Source organism: Sylvia atricapilla, chromosome 1 (genome assembly GCF_009819655.1).
Source record: "Sylvia atricapilla isolate bSylAtr1 chromosome 1, bSylAtr1.pri, whole genome shotgun sequence".
Lineage (NCBI taxonomy): Eukaryota > Metazoa > Chordata > Aves > Passeriformes > Sylviidae > Sylvia > Sylvia atricapilla.
Genome location: NC_089140.1, coordinates 131,581,667 through 131,602,829, shown reverse-complemented (window position 1 = coordinate 131,602,829; position 21,163 = coordinate 131,581,667). Strand labels below are relative to the sequence as shown.

The following is a 21,163-nucleotide window of genomic DNA, read 5'->3' as shown; positions in this document are numbered from 1 at the left end:
TATGAATAAAGTGTAAGGCTAGAAACTGCACAGACAAAGATGGGGACATGCAAGGACAGCACTGCTGCTCATGAGAGCTGCTTTTAAAAGCTTTATTTGCTAATTAGATGGAGAAAATAAGGAGCTTTGCCCCAGTGGGAGAAGGCTGGGCTTGATGACCAGGAGTCATCTTTCTTGGTTCTCTGTCGCTAACTATACAACAGTGCTGTGCACAACAGCAGCAATAAGAAATACCATGTTAAATTCGTGGCCATATTTCAAAGTCACACTAAAGAGATTCTTTTTGCTCTTAGTGCCACTAGACTTTTAGATTTTTTTTTTCAGAACCTCTCAGTGTTAAATTATTTGAATTTTTAATGCCTGTGAACAAACATTTAAGACTGCTACACTACCACAGCAATGTTCCTACCCTCCAATTATGGATACATTAAAAAACTCCCCTATGTTAACTAGGAACACATAAAGAGCATCTTCTATCATCTGTTGTCTTTTACACTACATTGTGGAGCCATTGACACTCACACATTTCTTTTCTTAAACTTTCACAATCTGTGCTGGTGATAAAACATTTGAGTTTAGTTACATATTGTAATACTTGGCATATTTCCTATAGCATGAAGTCTTGGAATTACATAATTATAAAAGGATTGGTTTCATTTCTGACAAAAGGCTGCAGGCTTTAATGGTTGCATAGATACTTTACATACAGCAGTATTCATTTCTACACACTTTTAAATCTCAGTCCCTAAAATTCCTTGACATTCCTTTAGGAACCTGATTAAATATATTTGAATACTTGATTTGGTCCTGTGCTTCCTAATGTCTATCAAAATCTGAATTACACTTTCCTATCAATGTTATTGAGTAATGTGTGCAACGAAAGTATCACAAAGCTATTATATGTAGGATATTTATTTCTCTTAGATGACATCTAGAAACAAAACTCTTTCCTTAATGAGAATCTCACAAAATTGGATTAGAACAGAAAGCAATGGGTGTTTTAAAGGAGGATAAGCAAGGTGATGAATTCTATTCCCACTAAGCTTAATGAGCTGGAAGAAAAAGTTCAAGAGTACAGTAAGATATTTTTTTAAGTGGCACTACAACAGAAAAAAAAGAAAAAACACCAAACCCCAAACTATCAATAAAGATAGAGGCAAATAATATAGAGAGATCAAAAATAAAGATTCAAAATAAGGGCAGAGCAAAACTTGAAAAAACCTGGATTTCACACATCCTGTTTAAAAAAAAAAAAAGGTACTTCATTATTTCCACCCACTCAGTAGGTGGCAGATCTATTGAAACTACTCTTGAGGACAAGATGGCAAAGTAAATGATAAAAATAATTATGCCACAACAAAGTAATAACTTCATAACTCGCCTTCAGGCTGTGGTCTGTGGTATAAACTAACACAGTGGAAGTTTCATCTGCATATGAGGAAGAACTTCTTTATTGTGTGGGTGACTCAGAGAGATTGTAGAGCCCCACTGGAGATAAGAAGAAGAACCACCTGGAGGCAATCCTGTGCTATGTGCTCTGGGATGACCCTTCTCTAATAGGGAGGCTGGACCAGAGGATCCACTGTGGACCCTTCCAGCCTTACCCATTCTGTGATTCTGTGTACTGCATGACAGCTTCTGAGGCTGGAAAGGCACGGGAATGATTGCTGAACTCAGCAGATGAGTAGCCAGAAAACCAGCACTGAACAGTTAATGCAGACTGGTCAGCAAGTAGAAAAGATTATTCCTCATTATTTTGTTTACAACTTCTATGTTGTAATATGTCAAGAAATGTACCAGAGCAAGAGACGGTATGTTTCAAAGTGTCATCTGCACATTAGAGATAAGAAATCAAGGGGATACATTATGGGATTGCCTATACAAAATACAGCTCATGCTTTGGAACAACACAAACTGTAAGCTTTCTAGTTTGAAGCTTGCAAAAGGCTTAGTTGACTCAGAATCTTTGATTTCTACACATCTAGCTTTATTTTTTCTAGGGGGTTTACTACTAATGCCTGATCTGGATAAGTTTAAGGAAAGATGGTAGCTCTGGGCATTATCAGCTGCCAAAAATAATAGTTGTGAAAGCCTGGAAAAGGGTTATAATGCCAGAACTGAGTCATTAGCAGTGGGAATAAGTGAACTAGCTGCAACAAAAAAATTCCCCACATGTCGAATTAAGTATGCTGCTTTTACCTTAAAATATTTGAATAAGACCTAAGTTATAATTCATATAATTGTTAACTCTTAGAAAATGTGGCCACTAGGGCTGCCTCTATAAAAGCAAACACAAAAAAGCATATTTAATTTTTCTGCTAAACCACTAGCTTGGTTCTCCAGCAGACACTTCCCTGCAGCTTTTTGTCTTCTTCCACAGCTCTCAAAGACAGTTTTAATTCCAATTATTGTATTCACCTGTCCCTTAAGTGTGCATAAAAGTATTATTTAACCATGAGCTCAGATTTAACCAAGGATCTCCAAGCTCTGTTTTGCTAGAAAACTACACACTGAGGCAAACACACTTATTTAGAAGGATGATTATGGCAATAGGGAGCAAAACCACAGTCAAATGCTTTATTTTTCAGCAGCATCTCTGTTCAATAACAGAGATTAAGAGCAGAAATGAAAAGCTGTATGAAACAGCCAAAACTCTACGCAGAGAAATTGAAGGCTGCTCCTTTTTCTCTTTACTGCTGTGAACTGTAGACACTGGAGATCTCAAAATGGCATGGCAGTGTTTGGAAGAAGAAGGAAAATGGTGTATTGGCAATGTTGGCATGTATTGGCATCATGTATTGGCATAATTGGCATGACACAAACAACTGTTCAGAAATAGTTGCCTTGGAGCAAAAAATCTTTTTAATTAGAAGATAGGAGATTCCTGTTCTCTATGAATCTTGTTTCATCTATTTAAAGATGAAAATTTTCATGTATATTGCACTAATACATATGAAAAATATCTCTGATTTGAGCAGAGCTGAATCCTCCAACATACATATCTCAAAAAAAAAAAAAAATTCAAAACATTGAGAAATCTGAAAATCCTCTTTAAAGCCTTCAAGTAATTTCCTTCATGCCTATTGACCTATTAGTAAGATAGTATGTTAGTATCAAAATGAAGTACTCCCCCTAAAGCACTACAATGTGATTGGGGTTTTTTTATTAATCATATATTGTGTCACACATTAACAGTACCAGAATAATATAATTCCTACTTGGAAACTAGGGGGTCAAGAAGTGCTACACAGTCTGCTAAAGCTATGAAAAGTTATGCTGTTTCAGCCTTGTGTTTTACAAATACTCCTTATTCCCACTTGTGGTTATGTGTAATATTAAGACTTGATAGAGAGATGAGTGTTGACCCAGAAGTGCCTTTTAAAGAATTTCAAGACCACAACATGCTTCTATATTTTCCTGTGAGCTGATGTTATCCTCCCAGCTTTTGACTACTTGGCTAATTTGAACTTGAAAAGTGCTGGGTGCACACAACTTACCTGTCTACAGGCACATTTCTACAGCTGAGCAGAGAGCCAACATCTCTCTGCCACAACCTGCCATGTTACCATAAATGATCATACCAATATACATGATCATTCAAGATACATTTTGTCAGAATGCTAACAGGTCTCAGATATGGACATAATTTCCAACTAGGAGAAAAATAATTAAAGTATCTCCATTTCTTAACCAATCCCATTTTTTTCATAATCATCTTTTTTGTCTGTAGGAAAACGCTACAGCCATCGGCCTATTCTTTGAGGTTGCTGAATGAAGGGTGTATGAAAATATTACGACTTATTACTTAAATATTGAAGCATATGATTTAAAAACTCAGTATAAAAAAATAAACATTAAAACTGTATAGATGCAGATTTCTTAGACTGCAAAATATGTCTTGTCCGGTTGAGAAAGAAAGATTTTAACAGCTGGATTACAGGATGTGCCTAATGTTTCTTTCAGTGATGCTTCCTTTGATTGATGTATTTGCTAGAAAAGAAGCTTTTACAGAAGATATATTCATTTCTTGAATCTCAGTCCCTCAGATCGTGGGCGCTTCCTCTTGGAAATTAAGCTATTCTTGGTCCAGAAACAACTACTGTACAAAAAAATGCACACAGAAGACAGGAAGTGTGTGTGTGTTTTATCTTCTCCAGGCAGGGCCACCTCAGTGAATGAGGCAGAACACAACATAAACTAGCACTCTGAGTCAGACACCAACCCATACTGTGATTTTGACTTCAGCTTCCTGAGCATGAATAAACTGATTGCCCTGTAATAAAGCTATTCTTTTATTAAGATATTTTACTGGTTTAGGGCCAACTGTCTTAAAAACACAATTCTCCCATTAGGTGAACAGAAGTTGCAGTAGCAGGAAATAAAAGGTTTTGTCCAGATTTTTATAAGGAAAAACTCTTGGCAATAACTACCAGGAACATTACTTATAAATTTGATTTTGAAGTATTATTTATATAAAACTAGCAAAAGAACTCTGCAGAAAAGTATAATATGTAGAAAACATGTCCCAAAGAAAAATAATATTAAATAGAATAGAACTTTGTAATATGCCTGTTCACACAACATACACAATTCAATAGGACCAGTGGAACACCTACATTTTGGGCAAATGTAAGATCCTTCAGCATTCACATTCCTGTGTGATTGAAAGTGTGAAATCATGCTAAAAACCACTTGCCTGTTAGATAATATTTTTTAACCTTCCTCAGAGCTCAGATAGTATCATATCTGTGTAGAAAACAGACTCTCCTGGCACAGCTGCAGACCACCAATATCCCCATTTCATGAAGGAAAAAACCAAACCACCAAGAAAGAATAATGGCTTACAGTGAGGTAAAAATATTGCCTGGTATAAGTAGTTTTAGGACTAGCAGCAGTACCAGGATTAAAATCATTTAGTGGTACAAAGCATTTGCTGTCCCACACACCTCAGTCTCCTTTGTATTTTCATTACCGTTTTCTGCACTTTGACAACAGTTTGAAGTGTTACATACCTGTATATTTCAGGCAGTAAAATTTATTCCACTATGGTACAGTCTCAATTTTTAACATTCTGGAATAATCAGACACCCCAACTGGAGATGTTTTTCAAAATTACGTCATGGAATTTCTTCCCAGAATTCTTTTACTTCTCTTATAATTTTTTAGAAAGAAATTTGGTCCTAAAGCTAGGACATTTAAATTACAAATACTCACACTAAAATTTAATACACAATATCTGCTTAATTTATTTTTTCTTTTATCTTTAGTGAGGTCTTTGGCTGACTAATAAAAATAACTACTATTTAGCTATCTGAGTAATAACATATACCATGGCTCTTTCAACTCCATTTAACATATATACTAATAGTTGTATGAGTATATTTATTTCATTTTATTTAAATTTACATCTGTCCTGCAGTTTATAAAATAAACATCAAATAGAGTTGTAATAAAGAGATGTGAAAGAAAACTCTTGCCTTCTGAGAAAAGTTGCTCTTTAAAAATACATAACTTCGTTTTAGCTGACTTTGGAAAAAAGCTTCTATACATCTTCAACTAATAGAAGCTATAAAAAACCTTTTGTAATATTGGAACCAGTTGAGAAACCACAAGTATTCAAATGCAGGAAATCATGATTTTATAACATTTTAATGTGATCTACTCTTGGGAAACAAAGTTAACCAAGCCCTATTTCTGTACAGGAAATATTCCACTGTACAGTTGTAATACATTGTGGTGAGGGGTACAGCTGCAATTTTTTCACCTGTAATGCCCCACTGGTATTGTGGCTTACTGAATTGCATCAAGATTGCCTTCCTGTCCGGAAAGCCCTCTAAGTACAAACACGACTCTAAGCCCAGGTTTTATTTTCCCCTGGTATCAGAATATGGTAATTTAAGAGCCCTGAGAAACGCTTTTTAACCTTTTAGAAGAAATATGTAGCATTCTTTTATTAGGAACTATGTTCTTTGCCTTTTTAAAACAACATATGACCAACTTATCAATTTATCAGGCTAGCAGGTTCAGAGCAAATGCAGGTGTGTGGAGTAATGTAATCTGTCACAGATACTGGCTTTTACAATTATGGAAAAATTACTCAAAACACACTAACAGCTTTTTTTTTAAGAAAGCACAGAATAGTGCTGGGCTATAACTGAGATTTCTGCAGAACTTTAAACTGGAATATTATGCACTGCTGAGTATAAAACTTTTCTACTAATTGTCATTCATCTTGAGACTGAGTTTATGGGATGATCATTTGCCTTTTGAACAGCAAAATTAACAATATTTCTTTAATTCATTAGATCCTAATGTATTGTTTCAAATATTGAGAAACAAAAGTATTCAGATTGGAGATCTTACATTAGGGATTCGTATTTCTTGTACCACCCTTTATTGTCTCTTTCTGATACAGGAACCATCTTTCACATTTCATTTAAGGTTTTTAATTTTTTAGGCTTCACTATTTATTAATAATAGAAGCACTACGATGTTGAAATGTAGTCATCTCTGACCACTGAGGTTAGCAGTCTGTTCAGTGTATAAGCTATTTGACCACATATTCTCACCACAGTAAAGCCTGACTCCTATGAGAAGTACCACAAAGTCAATGTACAGCCGTAAGGACTTGGGTTTGCAAAGTTTCATAAATCAGAGTCACAAAATCTGAAGAGTACAGAACACGAGGAGAGTGTAAATCTGTCATTAAGATAATCTGATGGTTTCGTCAGTCCTCTGGCACCCGGTAGAATTTTCACTGGCTCAGTCACCCCTAAGGGTAAATTTCACTGTGATGCACAGGCAAATTATGCACAACTTCCATTAACATTCCCAACAAGTTACGCTTAACTCCCTGCAGACTGCACAGAAACTCTAGGGCAAATGATACAGTCTCATCTTGATGCAGGGAACACTAAGATCACACAGCAAAATAATTAAGATTATACACACACAAACCAGCAACAAAATAGTAAAGTCTGAGATAATCCTACGCTCAGGCAAGGAAGTTCACAAATAATATTTAAAGCTGGAATTCCCTAAGAGAACAGGCTCTGTTTCAACATCTGCTCAAGACTCCAACTTTTTAACTCCCTATTTCCTTCCTTGCAAGAAAATGAAGACAATACTTATAATTAACAGCCAGTCTTAACTTCAGAAAAGTCATGCAAAACTCAGATCAGAAAATTTGCTTGCCTGCAGATCATCTGAAGTGTAAGTGGTAGCAAAACCAGGCCAATCTACAGGCCTCTTACAGAGACCAGTTGTTTATGTGATGACCTGCTCCCATTTCTGTACTCATGCACAAACAGAAACACTGCATCTACTGCTGAGAAAGAGGTTTCCTACATTAGAATAAATGGCATTTGTTACACTTCTAGTTTATGATCAGGTATGTTCAATAATAATTGTTTCTTTTCAAGCTTGTTGCAACTCTTCACAAAGTAGAGAAAGAATAAAAACACTGTCCAGAATCTTTATATACTAGTAGTATGACTATTACAGTAATTTTAAATAACATCCAAAGGTAAAATTAACAAGAAATGTTAGCTTTAAAAAGCAGACAAAGCACCAAATTTGCCTTCTGAGAAATTCCTAGCAGCCAGACCAATTATTTCTCCATCCATCTAAAAAGTCTTTTTATTTGAAGACAGTACTGTACTGTACTGGCAGTAGATTCAATACCTTGCAAACCAACACGTTTATCAAGAAGCATGGTTGAACTTTACAGCTTGTTATCTAGTAACACCATGAATTTAAATCACTAACCTGTCACACACAAATCATCTGGATTTCCAAAATAGTTGTTGCTTTGGGAATATAAGAAATAAATCAAAAATCTGTGGTTTCCCAGAAAGAACTTTTCTCAGACTCTCAAATGCCCAGCTGAATATTGCAGCCCCAACAGGGAATGAAAAGTAAAAAGGAAGCAGAGTCAGCCAAAAATGAGGTATTCTCTGTTAAAAGGAAAAATTAATGTCTTTGACATTGACCATAATTTTTTTCCTGTTGACTGTCATGTCAAATCCTTCCTGGAATAATGACTTACAGTAGGTCTAATGTCAGTCATTCTTAAGCTCATGCTTCCTTTAGCCACTGTTTAAACAGCCACAAGGTGTTAGAAAATGACCATTTATTGGCTGACAGTATTGAAAAAATCAGATTCCAGATGAGCAAGTTTGCAAATGCTTTTTTTTTAAATACACAAACGCACATACATGTAAGGCAATGCGACTGACAATTTTTTTAATCCCTAGTTTTTGAAGTTGGAAATATTTTATGTTCTCCTAAAAGAGATTTCACCACCTTTGGAAATGCTCTGTGTGAATTTTACCACAGCGGTTTTATTTACGTAGTCTTTCCTTATTAAATCCCAGTTAAGCCCTTGCAACGTCAGAACTATACTCAGTGCCCTAAAATATTCTTCAAATAGACCTTGAGATTTGTTTAATTTAATCACCACTTTTCTAAACTGTGCTCTGCATCTTAGGACACTATATAAAGAAGAAAGGCCAGAAAAGGAAACCCCCATCATCCATCCATCTTTTCATCAGCTGTTATAATGCTGACTACACTTGCATGCAATAGGAATCCTGGCAGGTACACAAGGGAAACATCCTCAAATACAAAAACCTGTCAGGTTATAGTTCAGCAGATATTTTATTTTGACTTCATATGGAGAAATGAGCAAATGCCATAGTTTATCTTTCTTGCTTGGGAGCTTGCATCTCCCACTGGATGACAATCTAAGAGAAAGAATTTTAAATCTGTGTTAGTGATGCATCTTAAATAAATCAGATAACTCAGAATTTGGAACAGTATACATTGTATGATTCCTTTGATTATCTCCTCCTTTTAAATCCATGCCACATGGGTAAATGCTCTTGTGACAATACATAGCTTTTGTCTGAGATATAGGGCAGTGCCAGCAACATCCCTCATTGGAAAGATAACTCTACAATGTAATGACAATAAATGAGAATCTCTGTAAAATGTTCACTAGATAAAACAGGCCTCCAGCTGTACAGGAGATAATTTGTGTGTTTTGTTCACCTGCCTGCACAGAAAAGCAGAATATTTCCCTGATGGCATATGAACTGTTTTCCTACCTTGGTGAGCCCCTCCCAATCATTCCTCTCTCCCCTGCCAACTTAAACCTGTCAACCTTGCTCTTGGTAAAGATAAATGGTATAAAAATATAACTGAGATTACATCAGAAAAGTGTAACGACATCACAGAGAAAGACAAACATAAATCTGAGATTCTTAGGACTGCAGGAAGACACACAGAGTCTTGGGGGAAACTAGACACAGAGTGCAAGTATGGTTCTAAGCCTTGCAGCACAAATATTCAACAGAACTTTCTTTCAGGTTAAATATCTAAATGTAGCTAGCTTCATTTTGTATCTGCACAATGTTACTGAATCAGTAACAGATTTTTTCCCCTGTTTTTTTTCCTGCTTTCCCTCTTTCGAATTTTAAAAATATCACAGAAACTAAGATGACTTGTCCTTTTTCACATATGGACCTGACAGATCCAAGGAACCATACAAGCACAGTTGAATTTAGCATGACACAACAGTTCTGAAATACAGCCCTTTGTGATGATGTAGAATGTATTCCTCAATTATTCTTTCTGTTCTGGGACAGTGGAATTATCTCCATAATAACAAACTATTGTCTGAAATCAGAAATTGCTCTTACTCCTTTCATTCTAATGCCATACTTTCAAGGCAACCAGAATAATCAGGATGGAGGAAATTGCCATAAATTCTCTTTCAACTGTCCTAGTAGCCAGATCAAGGCAACGTCCTCATCATCTAGGAGATGAAGAGAGACACTATGAAGTGTTTGCTCTGAAATTTAGACTGTCCAGCCCATTTTTGTTCCTAAAGATGCTCATGTATCTTGTACAATTCTGGTATCTCTGCAGGAGACATTTCAACATACATTCTAAACCAAAATCTGCTTGAAGGCTGTTACCATGCTTCAAAGTTCTTGGAGAAAGACATTTCATGGTCAGATTTCATAGGAATGAGAATCATCACTGCCCACAGATTGCAACTTTAACTGCCACACTACAGCAGCATCACAGAGCAAACAGAAGGTCTTTGCCCAGTAATGATGAGGTGGTTGCCTCATAGATTATAGTTTAATGTTAAACTGGAAAACTGTGGCATGCCTTAAGTCTTCACATGTGAATACCCACGGAGACAAATTTACAAACACCTGCACAGTTTTTTTACAGAAATTATCTGCACATGAGAGTGACCTAAATGTAGCAGTAACTAAATTTTTGGAGCAAGATCAGTAAGGTTTTTTTACTCTGGTTTTGCATACATAAAAAAAGAACATATATGTCTTTCTTTAAGCACAGGATAAAATAGGCTTTTGAAGATGCTCATCCACATATCTTTAACCACAAGACTTCCTACTACCGGCAGTCAACTTGAATGATTTAAGTTTCATCTGTTTTAATGGAAAAAGTCTCAGAGAGCATTGCTTTGACTTATGAATATATCAATTTTCAATATTTTAAAAATAATGGAATTGCTACTTCATCTTGTTTTTTATGTTTTGAATAAATCTTGTGAAAATTTCCCAAGTTTGGATTTCCCTCTAGTCCTGAGGTGGACATATGATTCTCATGTCAATACCATTCTACACCTTTGAAAGGTGTTTCCTCAGATACTAGTTCTCTGAAAAAATGGTAAATCACACAGAGCCAAAGGACATTTGCAACATGGGAAAATGGGACAATAAGGGCTTAAAGATCAAATAGAAAGGGTTTGCCATGTCGGTTAAACAAGAAGAACAACTAATTCAGATACTTTCAAGCTCTGCAAAGAAATACAATCCTGATGCAATTTCTTGCAATTGGATTTAGGATTCTCACTTCTTTCAAACAATTAGATCCAAATTCTATTTCAAATTGCTAAAGAAATGCTGTGGCAGAGACATCAGTCATTCCTGTTCCCTCCACAAATAAAAGCAACAATGTTTGGACAAAAAATAAAGTACTAGAAACTTGACCAAAGTACTTGTTTTGTAAAAACAAAGTACTAGAAACTTGACCAGTGAAACTGCTTACCCCTGCAACAACACAAAATAAAGAATGAGAAAACAGCTCTTGGGGCAATTTAGAAATAGCAGCAAGGTAAGGTTCAACAGAAATAATTCAGTTCATATCAACCCTTAGCTATTCTCTATCTTTTGATTGTACCAGATAACACGCACCTTCAATATTTAGAAAAATTCTCTTTGTGGTGAAGCTTTTCCAAGTATCCAGGAATTTGAATAATAGCTATAAAAACAGAGAGTTCTAAAACCTACCCATGATTAAAACATTGTGCCAGAAGTTTAACAAAGACAGAAAGCTACATGAAATGTCATAGCAACTTACTCAGAAAGAAAAAACATGCAACTGGAAGACTTTGAATACAAGACAAACTACAGAAGGGCACCTTTGACTGTATCTTTGTGAAGTAGAGGATTAAGGGAGACTGGTAACACAGCTGGGGATGTTATGGGTCCTCCTCGCATTTTAACATATACAAAATCCTGGGAAAGATTTTAAAGTATATTTTAATATAGCTTGGTATCATTATTGTTTTTAAATTTGGATCCTTTTTTACAAAGAAGCTGGAGTCTTTGGCTTGCAGGTGTTTCTCTAATGTTTCATTTCAAGAACTGAATAAAACAAATGTTGTTTTTTCTTTTTTCTCTTTGTATTTAATGAATTTTCTATATGCACTAAATCCACAGTATATTAATTAACATGTATCCATACAGGGAAGAAGTGGAGCTGATGAAAGGCCTAGTGATTAACTTAAATTAGAATCTGAAATTTGATATGAGTATTTGGTAAATGCAATTTACCTAAATAAATTAAAAATTGACCGCATTACTTATTCCACTCACATACCTCTGTTAGATTAACGAAAAAATGCACACTGTCCATGTTTAAAATGGCTGTTCATCAGGTGTATGGCCATTTCTGGAAAATGTGATAAATCACCACCTTGAGCCAGGCAACAATTAGTGCCATAATTAATGGCCACAATCAAAGTGTGGATTTTCTTTGAAGGCATTTCTGCACATTCTGTGCCCAAAGCAGAATTTTTGACTAGATGCCCTCTAATTTGGATGACATCTTTATATTTTCTCTTGTGTTAGAAATCTGAAGAATTACATGAACACCAGCAGAAGCTGACAGAACCTGATCAACGGGTCGATGAGTGCTTCTCACTCTCTGAGGCAATCACAGTGAATTAGACCTTTCTTCTTTAGACTGTCGTATGGAAGCACAAAGCAGAACTTGCTAAAGTGGGCTGTGCATGCCCACTTGAAGAGGAACTGATATTCCCCTTGCACAGGGTCATATTATTCCACAAGCACACACATAATGGTTCATGATGTCTGTTATCTATAATGGGAGTGTAATGTAATTAAACCAAAACCTTGGTGCTCTGTGCTCCAAAAATACCAGCCTGAAAGAAGGCAAAATGCCGGCTTTCATAGCAACCTTATAGGGTCATCAAGACTGCCTGCAATAACACAATTTTGATCTTTGATTCAAACCTCATGCCAAGTGGAGCTGATTTTTTTCCATTTAATTTTAATTTTCACGTAACTGAAAGGAGCTGACATTTGGCTGTCTAGAGGGCAAAGAAATTGGCAGGACACTTATATGATCTCACCAACAGTATGTGCACGGTAATAACATTATACCATTTATCTGAGGAAGATTATCCTACTTATTCATAACTCAAAGCATATTGGTGAATAATTCAATTTTAAAAGCAATTTTTAACATCGCAGCAATAATGAAATATAATTCAACAGTTTTGAACAAATAGGAAGAATGGAAAATATTTATTTCCCTTGAATCACAACACCATTCTGATTAACAAACAGACTGAGATTAAAAAAAAATAACGACGGGTCCAATTTGTAATACAAAAGGGAAACAGAGATTACCAGAATTAAAATTGGGATAAAATCAAAATATGTATGCAAGGAATAAGTGAATTTTAAAAGAATTACACTAGACAGCAGAAAATGTAATGGCCCAGTTGCATACATTAGAAAGCAAAAATTTCAGCACACTAAGGATCAGAGTAATTTTGAGGTATGGTCTCCTTTGGGGCATGAAGACTGCAGAGTGCAGCCTTCCTTCAAAGAGAAGTTCCATGATCTCACACAGTCAAAGTGCACCATCCACTTCAACCCTCTAAAGGTAAAATGAGAGAAAACAGACCCTCTCCCTCTGCCCTGTGGATCTTACTCGAAGCAGGGCAGCCATCTGCCAGCACAGAAACAGGAGAGAACAGCCAGATTGGAGATTTTACTTCAATGATTCCATTAGATCTTGGAAATTTCAGATCAGGTCTTTCCTCACATGTTTCAGTTCAAATCAAATGAAGGCTTTAAGCAAAGACTGATGGGTGAAACCATAAAAAGGAAGAATAAAAACTGGATGCTCACAAACTAAAACTGATAAACTTGGCTATAGCTTATTATGCAACATAAAAGCCTTAGAGGTAAGTGGGTAAAAGGCTTATACAAGTAATTTTGAAACTAAAGATATGCTCAAGCTGTGCAGTGTACCTCATATTGGTTTTATAGAGCTCCTGACATTTGTTTTGTGCTCGTTTTTAATAAATCTGGGTTTGAAAACTTTCACTTTACAGCAGTAACATTTTCATTTGTTACTGAAAGTAGAAAACTCATTACCCACCTGAAGAACATCTCCAAGGTCAGCAGTACTAATATCTGGGTCTTCAGTGGTATTAAAAGGAACAGGGTTAATTCTTACAAGAGTGAGCACTCTGGGTTCTGGGTATCTCCACAGCATCATTCCTGGACTATCCTCAGTTTCATTGTAAAACACAACTTCATAGGCACTGGGCAGCTTTTGTGCTTCTGTCAAATGAAAGAAAGCTATAATCTGTTATACAATTTCTAGAAAGAAACATGCTGGTTTATGAAACCAAAGTGATTAAAAAGAAATCCCTTGGGATCAAAAAGAGAGAAAATAAAAAAGCAATTTCCCTGACTTTTAAAACATTACAGCTTAATGGAAAGAAATCAAAAAAGTCTTTTAAAGTATTTTTTTTTAATTCTAGCAGATGTCTTTTGAACTGCTTTTCCAGAAAAATATAAAGTTATTCATCATAAGAGGCAAATAACGTCAAATAGGTTACTATTGTTTTTACTTTATAATCTAGAAACAGAAAGAAAAAAAAGAGAGCCAAAATTATATTCTTCTTACCTGCATCTTGTATATACTGGAACAGGCCTGTTCTCAGATCATCTGAGGTATGCTCAGTTTTTGAGGCCTGATTCCTTTCTGCAGAAAAAGAAGTGGGGTATGTACGTTCAGGCATCAGTGTCTCTACACTGCCCTTTTCAGTCAGGTACTGCCACAGAAGCTCCTGGAGAAGAACTAAACAGTTCAAATGCTCTTGACCCCAGAAAACCTTTAAAAAAATCAAAAGAAAAAAAAAAAAAAAAAAAAAGAGAGAGAGAGAGAGAAGATATGAAAAAACACATACAAATATTCAGCCATTTTTGAAGGCGAAAGCACCTCCCCAAAACAACTGGAACTTTACATAGCTTTGAATCTGCTCTACTTACACCTTAATTGCTTGCAAGCATTCTTAATGCTAAAATAAAGAACAGAAGCAACAAAATACCTTTACAAAACCATTTGTCAAATTTGCTCTTTAATTAATTCCTACCATTTAACAATTTATAGTGATGCTGCCATAGATCTTAAAAGTTATATTCAAGAATTGTATGTAATACTAGGACTGGTCACAGGTTTCTCAGTTTAAGACATGACAAAAATCCCTTAAAGATACAAAGTTTAAACTCTTCAAAGAGCCTGTTGCTCCAAAACTGGAATTCTGGAATACGTTTAAAACTAAATGACACAGCAAAGAACGTGACACAGAAACATAGGAAAGATCATCTTAAGCACAAAATTGAAGCATATCAATTGGGTGTTCTCTAAGTCCTCCAAGTGAGGTTAAAAAGTTCAAAGTTTTCTGAAGATTAAAACAGAAATACAGAAAAATCTCTCATAAAATCGGGCATGCAAATTCCAGAAGATTTACACACTTTGTAGCAAAATAAAAGGCAAGAAGGCATTCCTTTCTCCCAGCTTTGACAAGCATTGATACTTTTTTCAAAACAAGCTCCTGTTTGAGAGAATTGTATTAATGGGGACAAGTCCTTTAGACTTCATGTGCAGAAGCAGGCCTTGAAGCAACATGGAAGACAAGGAAGCAACTAACAATTGATACAAAAATCAGTCTTGGAAGCAGTGTGGGATACCAAAATCCCCAGACAGTAACTTTAAAGCCCACAGTAAGTGAGTGAGTAAAGTAAACAAGTCAGGTGTGCACATAAAGAGTAGTGCAAATTTTTCAGTGGGGGAATACAAATTTTCAAATGTGAAAAAAAAAGATCAAAAGATGCCTAATGGGAGTGCAGTATAGCTTTTTCTTGCCCTGCATCTACAAGTAAGCCCACAGAATAAACCAAGACCCTCTTGGAACACAGTCACAGCCAGTCCTGAGCTAAACATTCCCAGGCCAGGCAGGTCACACCCTGAATTCAGTGCATCTCCACTATGGTTTGTAGAGTACCTCTGGTCTCAGGGTCCCACACCTACTCCAGCATCACCTCAAGGGAGCTCTCTGTCACCTGAAGCCAATCTCAGAGGCCCCAGTTCCCCACTGGTAGAGGAGAGATGAACATTTTTTCTCCCTCACACTTCTATTCATTTCGTTTTTAGGCAGCTGGGAACTCCAGGGCATGGAACTCCTACTACAATGTTCAGAGAAGAGGCACTGATTTAACATAATCTATCAAGGTTCTGCTGCAATACAAATTAACAGTGATAGATGAGGTCACATTTAGAGCTGGTAAAATCATTAGACATAAATAAGTTAATTTGAAACAGAACTGATAATGATTTTGTCATCATTCTCAAATCTATTCTGCCAGACCAAATACTTATCTTCTGCAACAGCTAATTGTCCCTAATCATACTCTAATAATGAATGGCTCTCTGAGATTTATAGGTTTTGGGGGTTTTTTTGGTACTCATCAAAATCCAAAATTTTGGGGAAAAAAAAGCGCATTTTATTACCAACACATAGAGGTAGTCAGCCAAGTACCTGTGAAAAACAAATAAAAAAAGGGGCAAAGAAACAAACTGACTTTATTTTCTAAATTTGTATTATCTGACCAACCCTATTTCCAGTGCTATGGTTCTCAGGCCTTCTAATGACGATTCTGGGAAAAAACTTAATGACATAATTAATTGTCAAAATTTCCTTTTTGTGTTTTGTATACTTGATTTATGTATTTATTTTAAAACATTTGGTGTATATAGATACTATAATAAAAATAATTAAAACAAGACATATCTTAAAGCCCACTTGTTTAAGCCCCACAGAATCTATTTTTCATTTCAAGAACTCCCATGGTTCCTGGACTGATTTCAAGTTGTGGGCACATCCAAAAAGGAGAGGCTAGCATGGAAAACTGAATATTAATTGCTACAAACAACAGTTTGCAATTACTCCCTGGAGAAATTCATGTAAGTTTAAAAAGAAAGGATATGTACTTTTTAAGGCTACCCCTAGGCATTACAGACACATAGATCATGGACAGACAAACATACACTCATCAGAACAGGACCCTAGATATTAAGTGTTAGTAATTTGATCCAGTAGTTTTAAGGAACACACACACACAGCTAAAATACAGGGCTTAAGTAGTATTAAAAAAAAGAAAGAAATCAAACCCAAAACATTGTACATATTTTTTCAATCAACAGTTTACATGAAAGAGTAGATACTTGCTTTGTAAGGTAAAATAAAAACCACCTAAATAAAACATGTAAAAATCTCCAACCCAGCGACTGGCTGTAGGATGCAAAGGCGTTCATGCAATTCATTTATGAAAATTTAACCATCCAAAGACAGTCCAGGTCAACAGCACAACAATAAGCATCTTGTACAGACCTGCAGGAGTCCTCCTCTCAAATCAATGTAGATTTTTGGAATAGATTGCTCCAGTCCAGGATCACCACTGTGCTTACACCACTTGGCTTCCACGTTAACAGAGCAGCAAAAAGGGCCTATCAGAGGTTTGGCTCTTTCTTGGAGACTTGTTTTAAGTAAGAAATCTTTTATGTCAAGGACTAAAGATGATCCATGGATTCCTAAACGGAGAGAGAGAAATTTAATCCCACTGGCAGTTATTCTCCCAACATTTTTGTGCTTATTTCCAAAATTCACTTTACCATGAGCCTGGGGATCCCTGCCTGCAAGCCATTACTCAGACAAGTAGTCCCACTGACTTTCATGGAAATACATGTGTGGACAATCACTGTCCTCTCGATAGCAAGGGCATCACAGCTGGGCAAGAAGATCTGTAATTTTTTAAAAAATTTCCTGTTTTTTCACTTAGCTTGCTCTTCCCACACTATCAACCAGGCTTAATACCATGTTGCAGTTAAAGAGCAGGTATGCCTCATCCACATTCCTTACAAAGAACCATTTGCCAAAACATGACTTTTTGCATTCTGAGTATTTTAAGGTTTATGAGAAGAGACATTTTTCATTAAACTAGGAATTTTTTTTTCCAAAAAAAAGTCTATTAAGAACAAGAACATCTGCTTCACATGATTATATTTCAAACTGATAGGAAATAGTGATTTTTAACAGTTCTCTCTGCTTTTGTCCAGGTTAATTGCCATAACATAGCACCTTGCTAGACTCAGAAATACTTAGCAGGAGAAGGGTACTATTTGAATTCAAATAATTCAAAACAAATGCTTATCTCAAAATATATAATGCACATTTCCTGAGAAAAGAGTTTAAAGTTTTCATATCCTAACCCTTTGAACTTTACATAGCTTCATAAAACCTAAAAATGATAATGGCAGATTACATTTATGACAGAACTTACATACTCTCATTAAAGACACAAACATTTTGAGGCTAGAAACATCATCTAGAAATATCCCAGCTCTTGTGAATTTAACTTACTGCAAATCACTGTTTAATAAAATAAACCATACCTAATATCTCTATTTCTTTTGTCTATTTATATAGAAAATACTACATCTGATGTTGGCTTAACTTTTATCTCCTTTGGTGCTAATACTTGAACTCAACACCCTGAATGTTGGATGTCACCCTACTTTATAATGCACACAGTTTATTTTTCTAATGAAACTTGACATTTTAAAAAGGCAAAGGTTTTTTTTAAAAACCACCTACAGTTTATACACAGGTGTTTCAAGTTTCATTTTATATTTTTATAACTTTGCTTGTAGAAAAAACCCCCCAAAACACAACTCACTGTTTTGAATTCATGCAGTAAAACTTCTCCTATGAATCTCTTCTATCCAGGGAAGATGCCTGCATCCTGGGGCTTACAGTTTCATAATACTAAGTAGTATTTTTTGTAATGGAAGGAAATATATTGCATCATTAAAAAAAAAAACAAAACAGCAAACACTAGGAAGGTGGTTCAACAGTGCCCACAGTAATGGTGTTGAATTGCGTCCAATCGAGTAGGAACCACAGACCTAAACCATCTCTCTCTTGAGAAGCTGAAATTTAGGGGCTCAAACAAACCATTGTCTCATGCCAATCAACAGGACTGGGACAGGAGTCCTAGCTTTGGGGTTTTTTATTTAGGCTGGCTTCTGAAATCCCGCATCTTCCCTCATGGGTTAACAGGCTTATGGGACAGATCTGTTCAAGGTGGTTTTTGACACTGAATTTCAGTGACAATCAAGAAAACTAGCATCAACACACACTGACACCCTGCTATGGTTAGTTATTTTTAAAAGGCGTTACAATATTTGGAAATTCCTTTTTTTTTTTTTTTTCATATTTTATATGGAATTTTGATTTTAAAGAGAATAAATTATTGGTAACTATTGCACAATTCTTCAATATAGAGAAATGTTCTTCCTATAGTTTTACTGGAATATGTGCCAAGTTGCAGAAATAACAAAAGGGAAAAAGAAATGCCAGAATATAAGTGGTTTTATTTATGTTTTCTTTCATTGGGATTACGCTTGGAAGGGTTATGCTTTGCAGACTCTTTGTGTTGTCATCTCAGCTCCACAAAGCACAAAGAAAATGCAATATCCAGCAGCTTAGAAGCAGAACTGAGCATTCAGCACATCAGACTGCTGGTTCAAAATCAGCAGTGCCTTTCCAAATGCTAAGCAAACAATGAGAAATGAAGAAACAATTAAGAATAAGGAAGTGTTGGTTTGTTTTCAATACATGAAATATTACAAGACACATCCATGGATTGTGTCCTACAAATACCAGGAAATGCTCAGGATCTCAGTGAGAGATTTTTATTTTTCTTGCTGTGACCCAGATTGCTCTTGCTCAGACAAGAATCACACCCTCATCCCTTCTAGCATTTGTATCTACATGTCCTTTCAGGGATGGAGCGATTCAGTATAAATAAACACTGTACACTGTTAGAAAAATGCAACGCAGAGAGCAGTTACATAGACTTGCATGAAGTGATGTTTTGAGGAAGCCTAAAGAAAACAAATGAAGAACAAGAATGCGCAAACCTTAAAAAGCAAAAGTAAGTAAAAAGATCTCTGCGTCTGAGAGAAGTTTCAATTGGGAAATTGAAATTATTGCTGTGGAAATCCTAAAAGTGTAAAGCAATCACCTCAAAAAAATAAAGTTGCAAAATAATTTTCCCTTGTTTTTGCCTTCCCACATACTATTTTCAGTCAGTCCTTCAATGCATCTCTCACAAATCTCTATTGTAGAAGTCTACCATCAGTTTAAATAGATTAAATCAAAGTCTCCATTTGAAGTGAACTTGAGATAGCAGCACAAAGAAGCAATATATCTTCATAAATGATTGCTGTGACATGTAGAAGTTAACTTTGGCTGTTTGGATTATGGCTCATGAACACCAATGCACTTTTCAGTACGTGCAATAATTTACTTTTAGGAACAAATAGTTTCATGACTTTTAAAATATTCCTCCAAGAGACTAATAAATATGAAGCACTTGCTTTGGACAGTGTTTAAAAAATGCAGCTATAGCCCTCCCCTGTCAGACTCCAGCCAGAAACATAATAGCACCACAAAACACATCTACACTAACAAAGCAGGAGAGAACTTAGACCAGGCTTCTGTGTGCTATTGGAAGGATTACCTTTACGATGACATATGCTCAAAAGGAATATTCAGGTATTTTTATATGGTTGGAAATAATGTAGGAGGGTTTAAAAATAGCTAGCTTGTCACATTCAAGAAATTACCTTGATCCAAAATTAAAGGTGGAGATCATTACAATAGAACAGTGAAAAAGTTTTACCTAAAGACATTTACTTTGACACTCTAACATCCTTTTTTAGTCAGTACATCTTTGGTTTGTGCTAAGATTTTCAAAGACATCTCACAGAATCTGAGTACCTTTATACAATTTTACACATAGATTACTATTTATCTATGGTCACAGTAGAATTGTATTAGCATTTGTCAGTAATAGGAGGCTTCATCCTTGTTAAACTGCTTTGAGTGCATAAATCCATTTGTGTGAATAGGAAAAGAAAGAGCTGGCCCATTTTAATAGATGCAACAAATATATAAAAATAATCCTTGCCTTACAGTAATAATCACTTAGGGTTTAAGCAATACAGGTACTAAGAAAGAGCTCTGTTTTTCCTGGTTATCAGAGGAAAAGATAATGTTATGGACTTTCTATTTTCAAAAACATTTCAGTGCTGATATTTGAATCAACTCCAAATGAATTGAGTAGAAATACAGTAGGAGCTTTCTTTCTTCTATTATTCCCTGTGCATTTGCTCTTCCTTAGCTGCAAATGCTGTTTGGTTCACTGCATGTCCCCTAATGCAAAACAGAGCATGATTTTAATTGGCAAACTTCAATAGGGGACGAGAAAATTAAGAAAATGAAAACACATTTAATTTAACAAAGGTAGCAAACGGCACTGAACTGGCACTTAGCTCTCTTCTGAGAAGCCAGTAGCTTTGCTGCAAACAATAGCACTATGAAGAAAACTGCTTTTCTGAGTTTGGGGCAGCTCAGAAGCACGAGTGTGTCCCAGAGCACACCGTTCCAGCC

General features: G+C 35.8%; 1 protein-coding gene across 1 annotated transcript in view; it reads right to left on the bottom strand.

The window, feature by feature from the left end:
- The window catches only part of VPS13B (vacuolar protein sorting 13 homolog B), a 429,788-nt gene that overhangs the window by 65,574 nt on the left and 343,051 nt on the right, over positions 1 to 21,163 (bottom strand). The window contains exons 38-40 of the mRNA XM_066334019.1: positions 17,039 to 17,238; positions 14,272 to 14,479; positions 13,738 to 13,922 (exon numbers count right to left, since the gene is read on the bottom strand). Coding sequence (XP_066190116.1) covers positions 13,738 to 13,922; positions 14,272 to 14,479; positions 17,039 to 17,238 — 593 coding nt within the window. The remainder of the gene's footprint in view (positions 1 to 13,737; positions 13,923 to 14,271; positions 14,480 to 17,038; positions 17,239 to 21,163) is intronic.